At 47.4% G+C, this 20748-nt stretch overlaps 1 protein-coding gene and 1 pseudogene across 2 annotated transcripts in view; one reads left to right on the top strand and one right to left on the bottom strand.

The window, feature by feature from the left end:
- LOC101603274 (epoxide hydrolase 1) overlaps positions 1-20748 on the top strand; it is a 39123-nt gene that overhangs the window by 5433 nt on the left and 12942 nt on the right. For both annotated transcript variants that reach the window (XM_045141471.1, XM_045141470.1), the window contains exons 2-3: positions 16322-16513; positions 19530-19710. In XM_045141471.1, the coding sequence (XP_044997406.1) occupies positions 16331-16513; positions 19530-19710 (364 nt within the window). In that variant the 5' untranslated portion in view covers positions 16322-16330. The remainder of the gene's footprint in view (positions 1-16321; positions 16514-19529; positions 19711-20748) is intronic.
- On the bottom strand, positions 7221-8584 carry LOC101602968 (annotated as a pseudogene).

Genomic DNA, 20748 nt, shown 5'->3' with positions numbered 1-20748 from the left:
CACATTATCCTTAGAGGAAAAAGTTGTAAGTACATCAATAGAACACAACCAAGTGTGAGTGTGGGCATCTCAAGAGATTCGTGCCTAAATGTCTTGAATAGATAGATAGATAATGATGGCTTTTCAAGTTACATTGTTTAAAGGATTTAGAAGATTAAGTAAAAGCCTTTCACATGTTTTAGTATACTCTTTTTTCTTTTTCTTTTTGAGGTAGGGTCTCACTGTAGCCCAGGCTGACCTGGAATTCATTCTGTAGTCTCAGGCTGGACTCGACCTCATGGTGATCCTCCTACCTCTGCTTCTTGAGTGCTGGGATTATAGGCATGTGCCACCATTCCTGACTCTAGTATGCTAATTTAAAAAAAAAAACATATTTATTTAAGAGAGAGAGGAGAGAGAATGGATGTGTCAGGGCCCTTAGCAACTGCAAACAAATTCTAGATGTATGTGCCCCCTTGTGCATCTGGCTTACGTGGGTCCTGGAGAATTGAACTGGGGTCCTTTGGTTTTGCAGACAGACACCTTAAATGCTAAGCTATCTCTCCAGCCCCTAGTATGCTCATTTTATCTGGACATTTACTTAGCAAATCAGGTTATGAAGTGTTCTGTGAGGTACACTGTATTCAGGTTTACAGATAAGAGTGTTGATTTAGGGCTGGAGAGATGGCTTAGCGGGTAAGTGCTTGCCTGTGAAGCCTAAGGACCCCAGTTCAAGGCTCGATTCCCCAGGACCAACGTTAGCCAGATGCACAAGGGGGTGCATGCATCTGGAGTTCCTTTGCAGTGGCTGGAGGCCCTGGCGCGCCCACTCTCCTCTCTCTCTCTCTGCCTCTTTCTCTCTCTGTCTGTCACTCTCAAATAAATAAATAAAAATAAACAAAAAATTTTTAAAAAGAGTGTTGATTTAAAAATCCAGGTCATAAAAGGTCATGGAACTTCTTACTACATGTCTCAAGGAAGTTAGAATGTGTGTTTATAAAACATGGCTCATAATCTTGTTGGTGAGATTTTCTCAGGCAAAGGATTATAGTTATTTGTAGGCAGTTTGGAAATTCTTACTCTTTTAAAAAAAATTTTATTTATTTATTTTCAAGCAGAGTGTGAGAGAGAGATAGAAAAGAGGCAGAGAGAGAATGGGTGTGTCAGGGCCTGTAGCCATTGCAAATGAACTCCAGACGTATGTGTATCTGGCTTACATGGGTCCTGGGGAATTGAACCTGGGTCCTTTGACTTTGTAGCCTTAACTGCTAAGCCATCTCTCCAGCCCCAGTTTGGAAATTTTTGGTGAGAGACTTTTAACCACGTCCTGAGGATGATGGGGGCTCTTTTCCCTGCCCATGACATTCCATCCTGCTCCAGCCCCACCCCAATGTCACAAGACCAGATCCTCTCTGAGCTTCCTCTGAGTTATGGGTGCCCAGGTGCCTCTTGAGTTTCCCTTGCCAGGGACTCCCCCCGCCCCTGGGGGGGCTTTTGTCTGGCTGCAGCCAGGGCCAGGAAGTCCTAGTGCCTCCGTGAGGTGTCAGAGAGATCTGCAGGCACCTGTGACCCTCTGCCAGGGGACTTGGCTCTCCTGTGGAATGAACAACCTTGGTTGCTTTGAGGGTCGATTTTTCTGGTCACATGAGTGACTTGGGTCTTCTCAAAAGTACGAAAAATACTTTAGTTGCCCAGCCAACCCCAAAGTCAGTCTTGGCAGATGGGATTTGTTTCTGAAGTAGAAATGTAGCTGTGATTCTATGCCAAAGCCCTGGTGGGAGAGGAGGCATTCTAGAGAGAGGCTGTGCCGCTCCTTCATTTATCATACTGCTGTGTTTGGTTTTTTTCTCACTTAAATGGTCTAACATTAAAAAAAAAAAAAAAAAAAAAAAAAAAACAGACTCAAGGAAACAGAACTCTGCCATGCCTGGAATGGGTGAGGGTCTTACATCCCACAAAATCCGAGATTCTCTCCTCTTTCAAAGCGAGGGGAATCTTTAAGATCCCATTCTCCTCAGCCCAGACTTGCGTAGAAAACTGTCTTTATTATAACAGAGAGCACCAGTAACTGGGGTCTTCTTTGCCCCAGGAAAGGACTGACTGCTTGTCTCACAGTTACATGTGCAGATGTTCAAGGCTTTGTCTCATGGCTTTCCATAAAGTGTAAGGTGGCACAGGTACAGTGGAGAGGAAGATAGACCCTGTCTGTCCTTGGCTAAGCTGTAAATTTCATTTTTCTTTGTCAATTTCTTTTTTTTTCTTTTTTTTTTTTTGGTTTTTCGAGGTAGGGTCTCACTCTGGCTCAGGCTGACCTGGAATTCACTATGTAGTCTCAGGGTGGCCTCGAACTCTCGGCGATCCTCCTACCTCTGCCTCCCGAGTGCTGGGATTAAAGGCGTGCACCACCACGCCCGGCTTCTTTGTCAATTTCTGTTTTCTCATTTCTTTTAAAATACAAGGAAACCAGGGCTGGAGAGATGGCTTAGTGGTTAAGTGCTTGCCTGTGAAGCCTAAGGACCCTGGTTCAAGGCTCGATTCCCCAGGTCCCACGTTAGCCAGATGCACAAGGGGGCGCACGCGTCTGGAGTTTGTTTGCAGTGGCTGGAGGCCCTGGCACATCCATTCTCTCTCTCTGCCTCTTTCTCTGTCTGTCCCTCTCAAATAAATAAATAATAAACACACACACACACACACAAACAATACAAGGAAACCAGGCAGTGGGACCAACGTGCCCAGTGACAGCTGGGGGATGTCAGAGAGCCAGCTTCTCCTACAGGTTAGGGGATCTGGCCTGCCCTGCAGCAGTAGACGGCCAGTCCAGCTGCCAGATGTGGGGGCGGGCTGTCCTGCTTTTCACACTGTGCCCTCCACAGAGGGAGGCCTCACGGCCTCTGCCTGGAACACTGTGCTCAGGGACACAGCGATGCCCTGCCAGGGTGGAGCATCTTAACTTGAGAGTTGAGCTGGGGACTTATTTTTTTCCTTGCAGTGCTGAGGTTGGAACTCAGGGCCACCTCATTCATGGAAGTCAAGTGTTCTACCGCTGAGCAGCGCCTTCGTCCTCTCAGGCTTTTGCTTGAGCTCCACAAGCACTTTCAGCCATTGGTGTCCCCCCCCATATTTATTTATTTATTAACGAGAGAGAATGAGCACACCAGGATCTCTAGCCACTGCAAACAAACTCCAGACACATGTGTCACCCTGTGCATCTGGTTTATATGGGTACTGGGGAATCAAACTGGGGTCCTTAAGCGTTGCAGTTAAGTGCCTTAACTGCTAAGGCATCTCTCCAGCCTCGCTGGTGTCTTTTTGTTTTGTTTTGTTTTTTTGAGGTAGGGTCTCACTCTAGCTCAGGCTGACCTGGAATTCATCTGTACTCTCAGGGTGGCCTTGAACTCATGGTGATCCTACCTCTGCCTCCCAAATGCTGGGATTAAAGGTGTGCGCCACCATGCCCGGTCCGCTGGTGTCTTTTGATTCTGTATCTGCAACTAAAACATTGGAAAATCCAAACACACCCACCTACCCACCCACCCCAAGATGAAACAACCCAGAAAGCAGTGCTAGGAGGTTTGCCAGGTGGCAGGCTGCTCCGTAGGACACTAACTGAACCCCTGCCCCCAGTGGATTGGCTTTCTCAGAAGGCTCAGGCACCAGGTGATCCTGTTGCATAGTGGTGAGGAAGCTTCCAGATCATAAGGAGCATTGCTGAGTTTTGAAAAGCCAGTGTGGGATATGGGGGAGACGCACACAGAATGGCTCCTGGAGGGAAGGAAAAAGCAAATGGGTGTATGGGATGAACCATTCCTACTATCCCTGGAGAGGGGAGTCTCTCACCACAGCTCAGGAGTGACCACAGGGGGAAAGGGTTTTTCCTTAGAGAAGTGAGCTAGGTTCTACTTGGGTTATTTTCCCTGTGTCATTTAAAAGTGGTGGAAAACTTGACGGCTCTTATTTTACTTGGTAGAGCGCGAGATGGCTGAGACTTCGGAGCATCAGCCTGCAAGCTTGATGCCTTCTCTTGCTCCTCCCTTGTTACAGTTAAAACCTGTTTGACGGCATCAAGGAAAAATAAGTCAAAATGCTGCTGGTAGTGTGGCTCCATGGTAGAGCATGTGCCTCACATGTGTGGTGCTCTGGGACTCATCCCCAGCACTGAAACTTACTTTTTTTTTTTTTCAAGATAGTGTCTCACTCTAGCCCAGGCTGACCTGGAATTCACAGTGTAGTCTCAGGCTGGCCTTGAACTCTTGGTGATCCTCCTACCTCTGCCTCCCAAGTGCTGGGATTAAAGGTGTATAATTTGCCTGGCAATTTTTTTTTTCAAGGTAGGGTCTCGCTCTAGCCCAGGCTGACCTGGAATTCACTATGTAGTCTCAGGGTGGCCTCGAACGCATGGCGATCCTCCTGCCTCTGCCTCCCAAGTGCTGGGATTAAAAGTGTGCGCCACCACACCCAGATAATTTTTTTTTTTTAAGATGAGTGGGTCACTTTATTTTTAAAATTGTATTTATTTGAAAGAGAAAGATAAGATGGACGCTCCAGGACCTTCAGCTGCTACAGATGTACTCCAGACGCATGTATCACTTGTGCATCTGACTTATTTGGGTCCTGGGAATCAAATCTGGGTCTTTTGGCTTTGCAAGCAAGCACCTCAATGGCTAAGCCTTACCCCTGAAATATAAATTTTTTTAAAAAATATTTTTTATTTATTTATTTTCAAGGAGTGGAGAGGAAAGAAGAGAATGGGGTGGCCTCGAACTCACAGCGATTTTCCTACCTTTGCCTCCCGAGTGCTGGGATTAAAGGCATGCACTACCATGCCCAGCTCTCCATTTTTTTTTATTTAAGGTAGGTTTCACTCTAACCCAGGCTGAACTGGAATTCATTATGAAGTCTCAGGGTGGCCTCAAACTCTCTGCCTCCTACCTCTGCCTCTCGAGTGCTGGGATTAAAGGTGTGCGCTGCCACACCCGGTTTATAGCTCCATTTTTTTTTTTTTTTTTTTTTGGTCTTTCGAGGTGGGGTCTCACTCTGGTCCAGGCTGACCTGGAATTAACTCTGTCATCTCAGGGTGGCCTTGAACTCATGGTGATCCTCCTACCTCTGCCTCCCGAGTGCTGGGATTAAAGGCATGCGCCACCATGCCCGGCTATAGCTCCATTTTTTAAACTCTGCTTAAGTCTGTGTTTGCCTGGATTGAAATTCTAATTAGCCCCAAATAAGTGTCATTTTAATGGTCTCAACCAACTTGGTTTTCTCATAGGTAGCTTGTATAAATAAGTTTATATGGATTTTCCACACTGGAAGTATCCTGTCCTCCCTAAAGGCATTCAGTGCCAGCCAGCCCACCCACCTCCATCCTCTCTACCCAGCTCCTCCACAGTGGTGGTGAGGCCTATAGGACAAATGCCTAAGGGCACAGAGTCAACAGTGGCACTGAGGGCCTGGCCTCCATCCAGGCTGGCCCTGGTGTCTGGCCATCTTCATGCCAGCGCAGTCCCGTATTCGGTACTTCTTACTCATCTCTACTGATGGGTGTTTGGATATAGTCGGGATGGGGAGACTCCCAGACAGATGGCTTACTGTCTTCCTGCCTTCCTTCAGCTCCTCCACCCCGCAAGGCTGTTCCACTCTTTGGGATTACAAAGCACATTCTATCCTCTTACTTGCTGGTTCTGAGCTGTTCTCCTGGGTTGGGCTCCAGGTCCTACAGGGAGAGAAACAAAGCTTGGGCCTGGCATAGCACAGTCAGTGTAGCCAGGCCACCATGGTGCAGGGACAGTGACTGCGGAAGGAGAGGTTGTTCGGTGACTAGCCAGCAGTACAGTCAGAGGAGATCTCAGCTTGCTGGTCCCCCCAGCCAGCTGGTACCCTGAGAGTGGCCTCTGCTGCTGCAGTGAGCAGGCAGGACCCCAAAGCCAGGAGTTTGCTCCAGTGATATTTGTGCTTCCTCTGCCTTATGTTGATAGGCTGCCTGGAATGGAGCAGGGGCTGTCTGCTTTCCCATCCCATCACAAGTTTGTTTATCTCTCCAAGAAGGGCAGTGCGAGTGAGGGATCGGGCAGGTCCAGGAGGAAGTTCACAGCCCTCCCAAGCCACACCTTGTTCTTCCTCTCCTGGCATCCTGTTTGCCTGCTTTCCCTCTGCACCATAGCTTCCAGGCCTGAAGTGTGGGTACCCCACAGCCGGCCCCCACAGGTGGAGCTGCTGAGAGCCCTTTGGGAAATGTCCCACAGCCCCTCTGAGGGAGCACTCCTCACCTGCAGTCAGAGCCAGGACCAGGTGCCAGGACTGAAGGGCTGTGTGCACCTTGTTGACCTTTCTTCTGGAAAAACCCTGAGCATCCAGCCCTGTAATGTGCCTAGCAAAGGCCAGATCTGCTGAGTCACCAAGAGCTGGTATTTTAGGGCAATTGCAGAGGCATGTCTTTCCGAGGCTCTGAACACTGGCTGAGTTGAAGGAAGAGGGCCTCCCTTGGAGGGCAGCTGGCTGGCCTGAATCCTGATACCGCCCTCCAGTCTTCCTCCACACTAACTTGCAATAATCCTCAGTGCCTTGCTGCACCTTATGATGCAACGCTACAAACTACATTGAGAAGTAAGAGGTATGTTATTCTTTGTATTTAAAAAAATTTTTTTTCTTTTCACAATTAAAATTTTTTTTATTTATTTCCAAGCAGAGATAGATTGAGAGAAGAGAGACAGAGAGATAGAATGGGCATAACAGAGCCTCCAGCCACTATAAACAAACTTCAGATGCATGTGCCACTTTGTGCAACTGGCTTTACATGGGTCCTGGGAATCAAACCCAGGTTGTTAGGCTTTCAGGCGATCACCTTAACCACTGGGCCATCTCTCCAGCCCTGTATGTTATTCTTTAAGGAGCACTCAGCCATCTTTTTGTTCAAAACTTGTATTAATTTTCTACATTATTATCCAAAGAATTTTTTTTTTTTCGACATGGAAGTATTTATTTTAGTTACTCCTATCTTAAGGTCCTTCTTTTTGGAGAACAGCGAGGCATTTTAATATTTTCTTGGTCATTTTTATTTATTTATTTGAGAGCGACAGACAGAGAGAAAGACAGAGGAAGAGGGAGAGAATGGGCGCGCCAGGGCTTCCAGCCCCTGCAAACGAACTCCAGACACGTGCGCCCCCTTGTGCATCTGGCTAACGTGGGACCTGGGGAACCAAGCCTCGAACCGGTGTCCTTAGGCTTCACAGGCAAGCGCTTAACCGCTAAGCCATCTCTCCAGCCCAAGCGAGGCATTTTAATATCCACTCTTTCCATTCCTGAAAGGCTTCCACGGGTTTTGTCAGGTTCAAATCCTCATAGCTATGTTCTGGAGTGGCTCTTGGTGTGTCCTTGCATTCATCATCTAGCCACCTCAACAGTGCTTTGTATCTTTCTACAATGTCGAAGCCAAGGGCACACTGCAACTTGCGTAAACAGATAGGACACAGGTTCAGAGGGCGCCGGTCAGCTTCCATTGGCAATGTCGCAGTCCAAATATGTGTCCGATTTCACGTGTTAAAGTCTTACAGGATCGCAGCAGCAAAACACTAGTGATTTCAGGAATATAATAGTTATCAAAAATGGGATATTCGCTGGAGGATGTTCTCTGGGCCTTTGTCACTGTGTCCTTGTAGCATGGGCTGTGGAAATCCTTGCCATACCTGGCGAAGCTGAATATCCCCACACCTTCTGTTAAAGACGCCTGTCCAAAGACAAAATTCCAGGAGTCTCTTGGGTAAAGATCAATCATTGTTATCCCCACAACACAGAAGGCATCCTCAGGTTTCTTCTTCTGCATGAATCTGTAGATTTTGTGTGTGATCATTCACTCTAAAGGAACATTTCGTTGCAGAAATAGAAACTGGTTCTAGGAATTTTACTGTCAAGCCATAGAAAAATGCTTCGCAGTAGCCCTTAAGCCATTTAACATATTCTTCACTGATGACTCGGGAGTTTCCTAGAGATCCATGAGACGGAAGGCTGAGATAGGAGTCCCACTGCTTGCGGAACAGCTAGTCTGTGAACAGAGCAATGGGCTGTATATAAATATTGTTTTTCTCTGGAGTGGGTGCCTTCCTGTAGGGATCACTGAAAAACTTTTCAAAGTCTTGGGGGGCCTCAGGGTGAGAAGTGATCCAATCTGACTGGGAATATACAGTAATGGGTCTAAAGAGTTCACTGGTTGGCTGGAAGGCTTCATTCATTAAACGCTGTTCCCCAACAGTTAATTTCTCATACTGGGACACAAGCACTGGGTTCTTGGAGATGAGAGCTGTTTTCAGTGTATGTTCAGAGTGCTGTACTACTTGCATCTTCAAACCCAGCACTCAGGAGGCTGATGTAGTAGGCTTTCTGTAAGCTCCAGGCCAACAGTGGCTGGTCTCTTCCATTCACATTGTGTTTCTATGTAGACCTTTTTTCATCCTTCCCTTGAATGGGTCAGACAGATGTTCCACCATGAGGCTTTACAGTTAGTATCTTTATAGAGGGAGGCAACCATTGAAGTTTTTACATTACATGGGCAGGCATGTCTGGAAAGATGCCTTCATCCAGGACAGGCCTGGACACCGCGCTCCCGCTCCTGCGGTCGTCCCCCCGGCGCGTGGGCACGCGGCTCTCTGCCCCAAAGAAATTTTTAAGCATTCATTCATTCATTATTTGCTGAGCAGCCAGTAAATGCCAAGCTCTAGGGATCTGAAGGGTTGCCCTGGCAGACATGGTCAGTACTCTGGAGGAACTTGTGTCCAGTGGGAGAGGCCGTGTCTGTCATACAAACTGGTGTCCTGGTAGCAAGGGCTGGAGCAGGTCCCTTACTGGAGTGAGTCAGAAGGAGCTGTCTAGGGGAGCAAGGTTCGGGCAAAAATCCAAAGGATGAATAGAAGTGGAACAGGGGAGGAGACCAACCCCCTCAGTGCTGGACTAGAAGGGATCACTAAACATAGCAATGGAAGAAACATGACTGGGGTGTGGCTAAAGTCCAGGGTCAGGGAGAGATGGGTCATGTCACACAGGCCTTGAAGGTCCCATTAGCCAGTGTGGCTTTGTCTTGGGGCCCGGGGAAGTTCCTCAAAGACTTTTGCTGGGCATGGGACAAGATCAGGTTTGTGTGAGTGGCATGTTGGGCAGAGGTGGTGAGGGACCAGGCAAGGGCTTTCTAGCAGTCCTGAGGAGAGACTGCAGGTGCCTGGGCTTGGGGTATTGGCGGAGCTGGACTGGGGATGTTACTGGGAAGGAAGGCTGTGGAACTTACTGATTTGTGGAGGGAATGAAAGAGAAGGGTTGCAAGAGTCTCTTCATGCTCTGCTTGGTGTTTGGAAGGTGGGTAGTGCCCATTGCTGCAAATGGGCACCTGAGAAGAAGGTGACAGTTGGGAGAGCAGGATCACAGTTCAATGCCACATGCACTGGATGGAGAAGGCTGAGAAAATCCGGGAAGGCAAGTTAAGACACACGTGTCCTTCCTTTGTAGAGGTGTCGGTGGGGCCACATGCATGCAAATAATGGCCTGCATTTAACACCCATTTGCTAATGGCCTCTTCCACCAAGCCCCACCCCCAGTTCAGTTTTGCTTGCACAGATTCACATTTTCACCGGAGTTCTACCATCACACGCCCATAGTTTTCTAGACTGATCTTTGTCCCATACACTTCTCGAGCAGAATAAAGCCACATACCAGACGTCCCGGTCACACCTGCTTGATCATGTTGCATGTAACTGATGCCGTAAAGATACTTGACTCCATTCAAACAGATTCACAGAGAACACTACTAATCCTTGGGGCTTTTCATGTCTAATAAATGTAGGGGCTAAGGAGAAGGCTCAGTCAGTAAGGTCCTTGCTATGTCCCCAGCACCCGTGTAAAAGCCAGGCTTGGTGGCAGATGTCTTAATCCCAGCACTGAGGAGGTGGAGGCTGGAGATCCTGGGGCTGGCTAGTTAGCTAGGCTACCTGAATTGGTCAGCTCCAGGTTCACTGAGAGACCTTGGCTCAAAAACTAAGGGAGAGGGCTTCTGCGTGAGAATGAAAATACTTAGTAGCAGAGGCCAGTAAGTTAAAAAGGAGACATAAAGGGAAGAGAAAGGAAGGGAGGAGGGTACTTAATAAGTTGATATTGTATATATGTAAGTACAATGATTGTGATGGGGAGGAAATATGATGGAGAATGGAATTTCAAAGGGGAAAGTGGGGGGTAATTACCATGGGATTTTTTTTTATAGTCATGGAAAATGCTAAAAAAAAAAAAAAAACTAAGGGAGAGGGCTGGGGAAATGGCTAAGTGGGTAAGCGCTTACAGTGCAAGCTTGAGTACCAAAAACTATGTAAAGCTGGACACTGCAGCACCATCTGTAATCCCTGCAAGCCTCCCATGAAAGGGAGGTAGAAATGGGAAAATCTCCCGGAAGCTTGTAGGCAAGCTAGCCTGGCAAACCCAGAAATGGATGAGAGGCCCTGCCTGAAACGAGCTGGAAGGTGAGGACCAGCACCCCAGATTGTCCTCTGACCTCTACATGCATGCTGTGGCATAAACTCACACTCACAACAAAATAAAGAAAACTAGAGCCGGGCATGGTGACATGCACCTTTAATTCCAGTGCTTGAGAGGCAGAGGTCGGAGTGCAGTGAGTTTGAGGCCAGTCTGGGACTGCAGGGTGAGTTCCAGATTAGCCTGGGTTAGAGTGAGAGCCTGCCTTGAAAAGTGCAAAAAAAATTAAAAATTAACTTAAGATACCAAGTGTGGACCTCGGCTCTCCACACTCACATGTATACATACTCCCCACACACATGTGCTCATACACATGCATGCACACTACACATAAAAATATGCAATTAAATTAAATTAAATATTTGAGGAAGACAGTGCATGATTATTGGTGGGCAAAACTTTCCAGTCTATAAATGCTCTAACCAGAGACAGTACTAAAACCTCTGAAATACTATGTTTTCCTAAACATGTTGCTCATATTAGAGCTGAATTTATAATTAGCCCCAGAGAAAAATAACAATAACTGATAATACTAATAACACTATGTTGTTAAACATTTCCAGCACCACTATGCCTGAGCTTTGGGACCACTAGAATGAAACAAGGTTAAGTGCTCATGAGCTCTGACTCACTGTGGCACTCACTATAATAACTGAGGACACAGATGGGCACCCGATGTATGCAGTGTGGACATACTGCACGGAGGGATGATGTAAGACCTACATGGGACAGAACAGGACGACAGGAGATGTCATTGTGCTATAAGAATGGCACATGGTTTTGAATTATGAATTATTTCTGAAATTTCCACTTACTATTTTCAAGCCCAAGTAGCCTGTTGGCAACAAACCACACTTAAGAGGGGACTGCTGGGCAAAGGTGGCATCCTAATGCCCTTTGTTCTAGATCCAGTTTTTTTTTTTTTTTTTTTTTTTTGTGGGTTTTCGAAGTAGAGTCTCACTCTAGCCCAGGCTGAGCTGGAATTCACTATGTAGGTGGCCTCGAACTCACAGCGATCCTCTGACCTCTGCCTACTGAGTGCTGGGATTAAAAATATGCACCACCACACCCAGCTAGATTCAATTTATTTGAGAGAAAGAGAGAATGGGTGTGCCAGGGTCTCTGGGTACTGGAAGTGAACTCTAGATGCATGCACCACTGTGTGCATCTGGGTTACATGGGTTCTGGGGAATTGAACCTGGCTCCTTTGGCTTCACAGGCAAGCACCTTAACCATAAGTCATCTCCCCAACCCTCATTTTCTTTATATGAGGCTCCCGTGCTGATCCATCAGCACTGGGTGTCTGGGGTCACTGTGGTTCAGGTTCAATCTGCTGTTCGAAGTTCAGGATGATAACCACGTTGTGTACACAGAAGATCAGTTGAGTCATGAGGACTGTGCAAGATTAAAAAACTCAGCATGTTGCCACTCCCACCTCAGCTGGCCTTGCCTCTCACACTGGCTCTGAGTGTCACTGTGTGCAAAATACCACAGCTCTAGTCACTGAAGGAGTGGCTAGGTATCTGAGCCCTAGATACTGCTGCCCAGAAAAGGGACAGTTGGGCACTTCCCTCCCCAGAGGAAGTGACACTAGTGCCCTTGGCCTCCCTCTGCTGCCATCAGGTAGGAAGGGCCCATGGTCAGGCTCATGGGAGAGGGTGGTCATTTGTCTTGCTTATTCTACTTGTAGGTCCCCTGATAGCTTCATGGGAGATTGGTGTCATTTGCTTCCAGTTCCTGTGCATGTGGGTAGATGGTGCTGGGTGCTGGAGACTGGGACAGAGACCAGGACACGTACAGTTTCACCTTCTGGAGACAAGATATATTAGGGTTTGGACTGAGTGTTGAGTGATCTGTACCAACCCTCCTCCTCCACTCTCTCCTTCTCCCCATAGTCTCTACACCCAGTCTGACCTCAGTGCCTCCCAGGCACCAAGTGAGGTTGCTCCATCTTCTCAAAGAGGGAGACCTGCTGGTAGGGTCACAGGGCATCCCTGGAACCGAAGGAAGCCAGTATAAGGGTCTCTTCTGAATTCCTTAAAACCAGGACTCACCTGCAAAAATCCTTAGTGTTAATTCAAGCAGTGCCAGCACTTGTCTGAGCAGCCATCACATCCAAGTGACCTGGAGACAGGCACTGAGGGAACCTCAGGCTGGGAGACAAGAGCCTTGGCCTGGCTAACTAGGGTTGGAGCACTCATGAGCACCCACACACTGCCCTCTGCCTGGGATGGGGGAAACCTGCTCTCTGGCACTTGGACTTTTAGGAAACATTGTCACTGAGGTACTAAGCCACTCAGAACTTCCCAACCCAAAGAGGGAGATGAGTTCAAGTCTGCATTCACTGGGCATGGCTTCTGGAGATGGCAACGGTAGGGCCCTAGTATGCCAGTGATGTGACTGATGGGGTTTGGAGATGCCTTTCTTGGGGGTTGCCACAGTATGTGGGGTGATGAGCGCTAGTCACTGCCCACGGAGGGGGCCAACTCCGTATGGCACCAGAAGCTGCTGCTGGATGGGCATGAAGGGAGAAGCTGAGGCGGCTCCAGGGCTGACGACAGAACTGGGGTGGTCGGTGGGCTCACAGCCAGACGAAGCTTCTACATTAGATCTCCAGCCGGCCACATCCAGCCAAACCTCCTCTGCCCGAAGAGGACAGGTTCATGTTTACAACATGCCAAGGGCACTGCCCTGGGAAGATGAAACCAAGGAACCTCTGAGAAAAGGACAGAAGAGTCAGCCAGATTGGTGGGGGGGCGGGGGTCAAAGCACAGCTGGGTGTCTCTGAAGTGTACCAGGCAATTTGTAGCCACAGAAACTGGTGGCCAGCTCTAGGTGGGACACTGGAGGAGTGTCAAGTACAGGAGTAGGGTTTCTCCTTGTACAGATGCTAAGTCGGTGTGCGGATGACTGACTACTCATGTCTGTGAGTACACTCAACCCCCCACCCTGGGGGTTATAGAGTAGAGGTGGGCACGTTTTGAATAGATGCACTCTATTTCAGTAATGCTGTTGGAAATACAGAAAGCTGAAATCTGTGGCCAAAGAGGGGTTCCCTAACACTTTCCCCAACTGGACGTAATGTGTCTCTGACCTGCTTCCTTTTGTACCCATGAGGATTGTCCCAGAAACAGAGCGAAGGGTTAAACCATCCTGAGCCGCAGGCTCCGATCCTCCTGCAAGCCCACATTGGTGAGTGTGGCTCCTTGTTCCTTGAGAGCTGAATGAGGACATAAGGAGAGCCCGCTTCAAAGCCCCAGGCTCAGAATGCAGTCCCCAAAGCCCCTGTCAGGTGCCAAGCTGAAGCCTCCAGCCTCATCTCCCATGGGGGGCTGGCAGATCACACCACTTAGGAAGGTTATGGTGAGCTTACCTCTGAGCTGTTGTTTTCCAGTTTTACTAGACTGTACGTTTTCAGGATTATTGACTTAATTTTTTTTCAAATATTTTATTATCTATATGTTTATTTGGGGAGAGATAGGGGGAAGATAGAATGGACACAACAGAGCCCCCAACCACTGCAAACAAACTCTAGGTGCATGTGCCCCTTGTGCATCTGGCTTACATGGGTCCTGGGGTATCGAACCCTGGTCCTTATGCTTTGCATAAGTGCCTTAACCATTAAGCAAGCCCTGACTTTATTTATTGATGTATTGATTATTTATTTATTTGAAAGTGACAGAGAAAGAGGCAGATAGAATGGGCACGCCAGGGCCTCCGGCCACTGCAAATGAACTCCAGATGCGTGTGCCCCCTTGTGCATCTGGCTAACGTGGGTCCTGGGGAATTGAGCCTCAAACCGGTGTTCTTAGGCTTCATAGGCAAGTGCTTAACTGCTAAGCCATCTTTCCAGCCCCTGTCTTAATTTTTTAAAGTACTATTTATACATGAAGGCGCATACCTGTAATTCCAGGTCTTAGGAAGCCTGAGGCAAGAGGATACCTGGAATGCAGAGGCTCATGGCCAGCATGGGCATCAGATCCAACTTAAAGCAAAAAAAAAAAAAAAAAAAAAAAAAAAGGCTATTTCTCAAAATGCTACTGTTCGTGTACAAATATCAGAGAAAGTGAGAATACACAGATCATAGTAAGCCATGCACAAACAAAGAGATTGAAACAAAGGGTTTTTGTTTTTAAAGACAAAAATAAATGTGGGGGCTTGCCTGCAAAGCCTTAAGACCTAAGTTCAATTCCCCAGTGCCCACGTAAAGCCAGGTGCACAAGGTGGTGCATGTGTCTACAGTTTGTTTGCAGTGGCTACAGGCTCTGGCATGCCCATTCTCTCAGTCTCCATCTGTGTTTCTGTCCCTCCCTCCCTCCCTCCCTTCCTCCCTCTCTCTCAAATAAATAAAATATTTTTTTAAAAAATGAGTGTAAAGCTGGGCATGGTGGCACATGCCTTTAATCCCAGCACTTGGGAGACAGAGGTAGGAGGATTGCTGTGAGTTCAAGGCCACCCTGAGACTACATAGTGAATTCCAGGTCAGCCTGGGCCAGAGTGAGACCCTACCTCAAAAAAAAAAAAGTGTAGAAATGGGGATAGAAATCAGCATCACAGTACGTAGTTAGTATGGTTGAGACCCTGTATTTTATCCCCAGTGACAAAAAGTGGTAAGAACTGAAATTTAAAACATGGATTAACAAGCCAGGCATGGTGGTGCACGCCTTTAATCCAAGCACTCCGGTGACAGAAGTAAGAGGATTGCCACGAGTTTGAGGCCACTCTGAGACTACATATTGAATTCCAGGTCAGCCTGAGCTAGAGTGAGACTCTACCTTGAAAAACCAAAACAAAAAAAGGAGAACAGTAGATGTAAAATATATATATGTTTATTTGAGAGTGAGGAAAAGACAGAGTGTGCACTCCAGAGCCTCTAGCCACTGCAGATGAACTCCAGATGCATGCACCACCTTGTACATCTGGCTTATGTGAGTACTGGGGTATCGAACCTGGGTCCTTAGGCTTCATAGGCAAGCACCTTAAACACTAAGTCACCTCTCCAGCCCAACAGTAGACTTCTGAATTAATAGTTCTTGGCCACAGTGACTGATGAGGGAGTGGTTTCAGTGTGAGGGGGAACACACCCTTGCTGGGTGGACGGTCCTGGCAGAAGTACCTGTGTCTGAGAGGTGGTGACCGCTGTGCAAGACCGTGGCTCCAGGAGTCTTGGGGAAGCTGCTGTCAGGCCGGATCCAGAGAATCTGTTTGTCATAACTTCCAGCTTTTCTTGGGTTTTCCAGAGGTGTTGATACAGGAAATGCTGTTTTCATTCTTGTAATGTCCACCCTTCTTTCACTATAACATGAACATGGCCATGGGTTGGTAGTATTGATTCCTTTACTCATGTTTGAGACAAAATGTCTGATAAACAACTTTAAGAAAGTTCATTTTGTCTTGACAGTTCGAGGTAGAGTCGTCATGGTGGAAGGCATGGTGATAGGAGTGTAATGACAGTTTGAGGTGGAGTCACCCTGGTGGGAAGGCACAGTGACGGGAGTGTAATGTAGCGGCTCACGTGGCTCCCTCAGTCAGGAAGCAGAGAGATGAATGTGGGTCTTTTGTTCACTTGCTCCTTTCCACCCAGCCCTGGAGCACAGCTCATGGAAGGGTTCCACCCCATTCACAGGGCATCTTCCATCCTCAGTTGAGTCTCTGACAACACCCTCACAGATAGGGTCAGAGGTGTGTCTCCTAGGTGACTCTGAATCCCATCGCCTTGACAACCAGGGATTAGCATCGCCGTGGGGAAGGAGCTGAGCGATGAGCCTGTGGGAATCAGGAGGCGCTGGCCGGGCGGGCGTCAAGTCCTGCCTCTCGCTCATGGCGTCCCTTCATCTCCCAGTCAGGAGTCATGTGGCTGGAACTTCTCCTCGCCTCGGTGCTGGGCCTCGTCATCTACTGGTTCTTCTCTCGGGACAAGGAGGAAAGTTTACCACTTGAAGACGGGTGGTGGGGCCCAGGTGCAAAGCCCACCAGCGAGGAAGACGAGAGCATCCACCCTTTCAAGGTGGACACGTCAGATGAGGAGATCGAGGTACGTAGAAGCCACGAAGCCACGAGGGAAGGCCTGCTGTGCTTCCTCTCAGGCCAGGGTGAGGACACAGGTGGGAATGGATATTGAAAATGGTCCCTCCCATTCTTCCCTTTACTTCCTGGTACTTGAGCACCTGGTGTATGTGGATACTCTATAATGTGGGGAAGACAGAGCCCCTTGTTTCACACAGCTCAGTCTTCAAACTTCAACATCTGTAGGTAAGAAAAAGCATTACAAAAAGATGGGCGGAGACCCACACCTCAGTAGGGATCAGTGACAACAGATAAGATGACAAAAGGTCATGAAAGTTTCCAGGAGGAAGAAATAGAAAACTAGAGGCTGGCCTGAAGGCACGAGCCAGCAGCCAGGCTCCCTGGGGAACATGTGAGCTCCTGGATGCTGAGGGCAGAAGCTGAGCTCTGCGTGTCACTCCTGGTGGAGTCTAGACTCTTAAGGAGACTAAGGTTTCCAAAGCCTTTTGGGAAGAGGCCAAGACATGGGGACATCTGTGGGAAGGGTGACACCTGAGCTACTCCCTGAGCTGAAATGAGAGTTTCTCTGACTTTGAGCATATTTACAATCATTCTTTTGAAATCTTTCTCAGGCATTTCCTCTAACTTGTTCTCACTGGAGGTCATTTCTGATGCATTAATACTTTTTGGTGGATTTATATTGTCTTGACTTTTAGTGTTTCTTGAGTTATAATGTATATATTTTTGCATCTTGGATTAAGTTTTTGTAACTTTTTTTTTTTTTTTGGTTTTTCGAGGTAGGGTCTCACTCTGGTCCAGGCTGACCTGGAATTTACTCTGTCATCTCAGGGTGGCCTTGAACTCATGGCAATCCTCCTACCTCTGCCTCCCGAGTGCTGGGATTAAAGGCGTGCGCCACCACGCCCGGCTATTTTTAACGTTTAAAAAAAATTTTTATTTATTTATTTGAGAGCGACAGACACAGAGAGAAAGACAGATAGAGGGAGAGAGAGAGAATGGGCGTGCCAGGGCTTCCAGCCTCTGCAAACGAACTCCAGACGCGTGCGCCCCCTTGTGCATCTGGCTATCATGGGACCTGGGGAACTGAGCCTCAAACTGGGGTCCTTAGGCTTCACAGGCAAGCGCTTAACCGCTAAGCCATCTCTCCAGCCCACATCTTGGATTAATTTAATGCTTGGATTTTCTAGTTAGCTGGGTATTCTCAGCTGTATCAATTGATCTGATGTTATGTATCTTCAGGGTAGGAGCTTAAGGTGTTAGGTGTGGCTCTTAAGACTCTCAGAGTATCTACAAAGGTGTTCCTAGGGGTTGGGTTTGCCTGCTATGGGAGTATTCAAGTAGGCTGAAATGAGAGTTTCTCAACTGGGCTGATCCAACCTGAGCCACACTAAGTACATTTGAACCTGTCTGCTGGGTGGTCCATTTTACCTCACTGTGTTATGATCATTCAACCCCATGTAGCAAGGGTTGGCAGAGCTTAACTCACAGGTTTATTGTAGCTCATCACTTATGTTTGCACTGCCCTGTCAGAAAAGACTTTTTGCAACCTTTTTTTAAAAAATTAATTAATTTATTTATTTGACAGAGAAAGTGGGCGCACCAGGGCTTCCAGCCACTGCAAATGAACTCCAGACGCATGCACCCCCTTGTGCATCTGGTTAACATGGGTCTTGGGGAATTGAACCAGGTCCTTTGGCTTTGTAGGCAAACGCCTTAATCACTAAGCCATTCCTCCAGCCCTACAACCTTAATTAATTATTTATTTATTTATATATTTTTTTACAACCTTAATTTTTAAACATATATTTAATTTAATTTACTTGAGAGGGAGAGGGAAGGAAAAAGAGAAAGAGAATGGGTATGCCAGGGTTACAGCCACTGCAAATGAACTCCAGGTACATGTGCCCCCTTGTGTATCTAGCTTATGTGGGTCCTGGAGAGTTAACCAGGATCCTTTGGCTTTGCAGGCAAATAAGTGCCTTATCTTCTAAGCCATCTCTCCAGCCCCAACATTAATTTTTTTTTTTTTTTTTATGAGAAACAAGAAGACACAGAGAATTGTCACACCAGGGCCTGTAGCCAGTGCAATTGAACTCCAGACACGGGCGCCACCTTGTGTGTATGCGTGACCTTGTGCACATGCGTCACCTTATGCAGCTAGCTGACATGGGTTCTGTGGAGTTCAACCTGGGTCCTTAGGCTTTGCAGGCAAGTGCCTTAACTGCTAAGCCATCTTCAGCCTGCATTTTGCAACTTTTTTAAAAAAAATTTTATTTATTTATTTATTTAAGAGTGACAGACACAGAGAGAAAGACATATAGAGGGAGAGAGAGAGAATGGGCGCTCCAGGGCTTCCAGCCTCTGCAAACGAACTCCATACGCGTGCGCCCCGTTGTGCATCTGGCTAACATGGGACCTGGGGAACTGAGCCTCGAACTGGGGTCCTTAGGCTTCACAGGCAAGAGCTTAACCACTAAGCCTGCATTTTGCAACTTTAAAGTGCTATGGATAAAATCCAAAAGAAGAATATTTGGAGGCTTGTGATTATTATGTGGCATTAAGTGTTGGTTCCATAAGGAAGTCCAGTTGGAACACAGCCTCCCCTGTTCATGTGTGGATTACCTGTTGGGGGTCCCGCATTCCCGGGAGAATGTGGAGGAACTGAACCCTGTAAAGCCCAAAGCAATTGCTATGTGGCTTTTTATACACAGTTTGCCAAGCCTTACTGTATAGATTTTTTTTGATATAAATTAACATTACACCAAAAATTTATAAAATGGGTTATAGCTAAAAGATAGAACACATGTATAACACATGCCAAAGCCTTAATTCCTTTTCCAGTACTTCCCATGCTAAAAACGACAAAAGGGAATCTGAAGTGCACAGAGAAGAGGCCATGTGCCTGGCAGGACCCAGTGTGGCTCATGGGAGCTCGGCATTGCCACCACATGCGTCCCCGTCTGTGGCTTGCAGGGTTCGCTATGGCTTGGAGCCCTGAGTTCTGTCTTGCCTCGGACCTGCAGGACTTACACCAGAGGATTGATAAGTTCCGTGGAAGCCCACCTTTGGAGGGCAGCCGCTTCCACTATGGTTTCAACTCCAACTACCTGAAGAAAATCGTGTCCTACTGGCGGAACGAGTTTGACTGGAGGAAGCAGGTGGAGATGCTCAACAAGTACCCTCACTTCAAGACCAACATTGAAGGTGTGTTTCCAGAACTCCATGTGGGGGAAGGGGCGAGTCACAGGAGCAGCCTTCCTGTATGAGGTGACTCTGAGTGGACAGTGCTATAGTGTCCCAGATCTAATGATAGGTCACTGAGATGTGACTGATTTGTCATATTGTTGCAGAACTTTTCTGGAAAGATCACTCCAACACCAGTATGAATGAAAGTAGTGGAGCTTATTAACCTGGGGGCCAAAGAGCTTGAGATAGCTCTCTAAAGAAGCTCTGGCCCCAAGTTAAGATTTTATCTTCATTTTATAGTTTTCATAGCTAAGGGGAGGGGTAAGTGAACAAACAAGACATGGCAGTTTGCATATCAATCATTTCTGTGGTCAGGCCATTTTACTTTGTCTTAGCCTAAACTGTCTGTGCTTCTCATGGTCCCTCTGGGTCCTGTCTGGACAGTTCCCTCTTTAGGATTTTTCCATCTGCTGACAATGATAAGTTTATTTAGCTCCTCAGCAGTCAACTCTTATAGTAACTCAGTGAATCCGTTCAACTTTCATATTCTTTTCTACCACATTCTCTCCTCTTACTATCATAACACCTTATGATTTTGTATGAAATGGCTGGTACTCCTGGCTTATCACCTGTATTTTAATTGTTTTTCCTCTTAGATTGGATGAACCTGGACAGAGCATTTAGAACATAGGGTTTTAACATAAGTCCCAGCATAATCATTATGAGAGGCCCCATTAAAGGAGCTACCCAGGGTCCCCATGTAGTCCACATAGAGAGCAGGCCCAAGGTCTGGGGTACATTAGCTGTAAGACCTCTGGAGTCTTGGGTAAGCATGACCTTGTGGGCTAAGCATGTGTCAGTTGTTGCTGGGAACACTGACAATGTTACCATTAAATCTTGTATTTAATTATCAGTAGCAGGAACTGGTTCTAGATTATTGTACTTGAAAATATTGATGGCAGGCTGGAGGGATGGCTTAGCGGTTAAGGTGCTTGCCTGCAAAGCCAAAGGACCCAGGTTCGGTTCCCCAGGACCAACGTTAGCCAGATGCACAAG

Source organism: Jaculus jaculus, chromosome 1, assembly GCF_020740685.1.
Source record: "Jaculus jaculus isolate mJacJac1 chromosome 1, mJacJac1.mat.Y.cur, whole genome shotgun sequence".
Lineage (NCBI taxonomy): Eukaryota > Metazoa > Chordata > Mammalia > Rodentia > Dipodidae > Jaculus > Jaculus jaculus.
The sequence above is the reverse complement of the archived record's forward strand: the minus strand, read 5'-3'. Positions and strand labels throughout refer to the sequence as shown.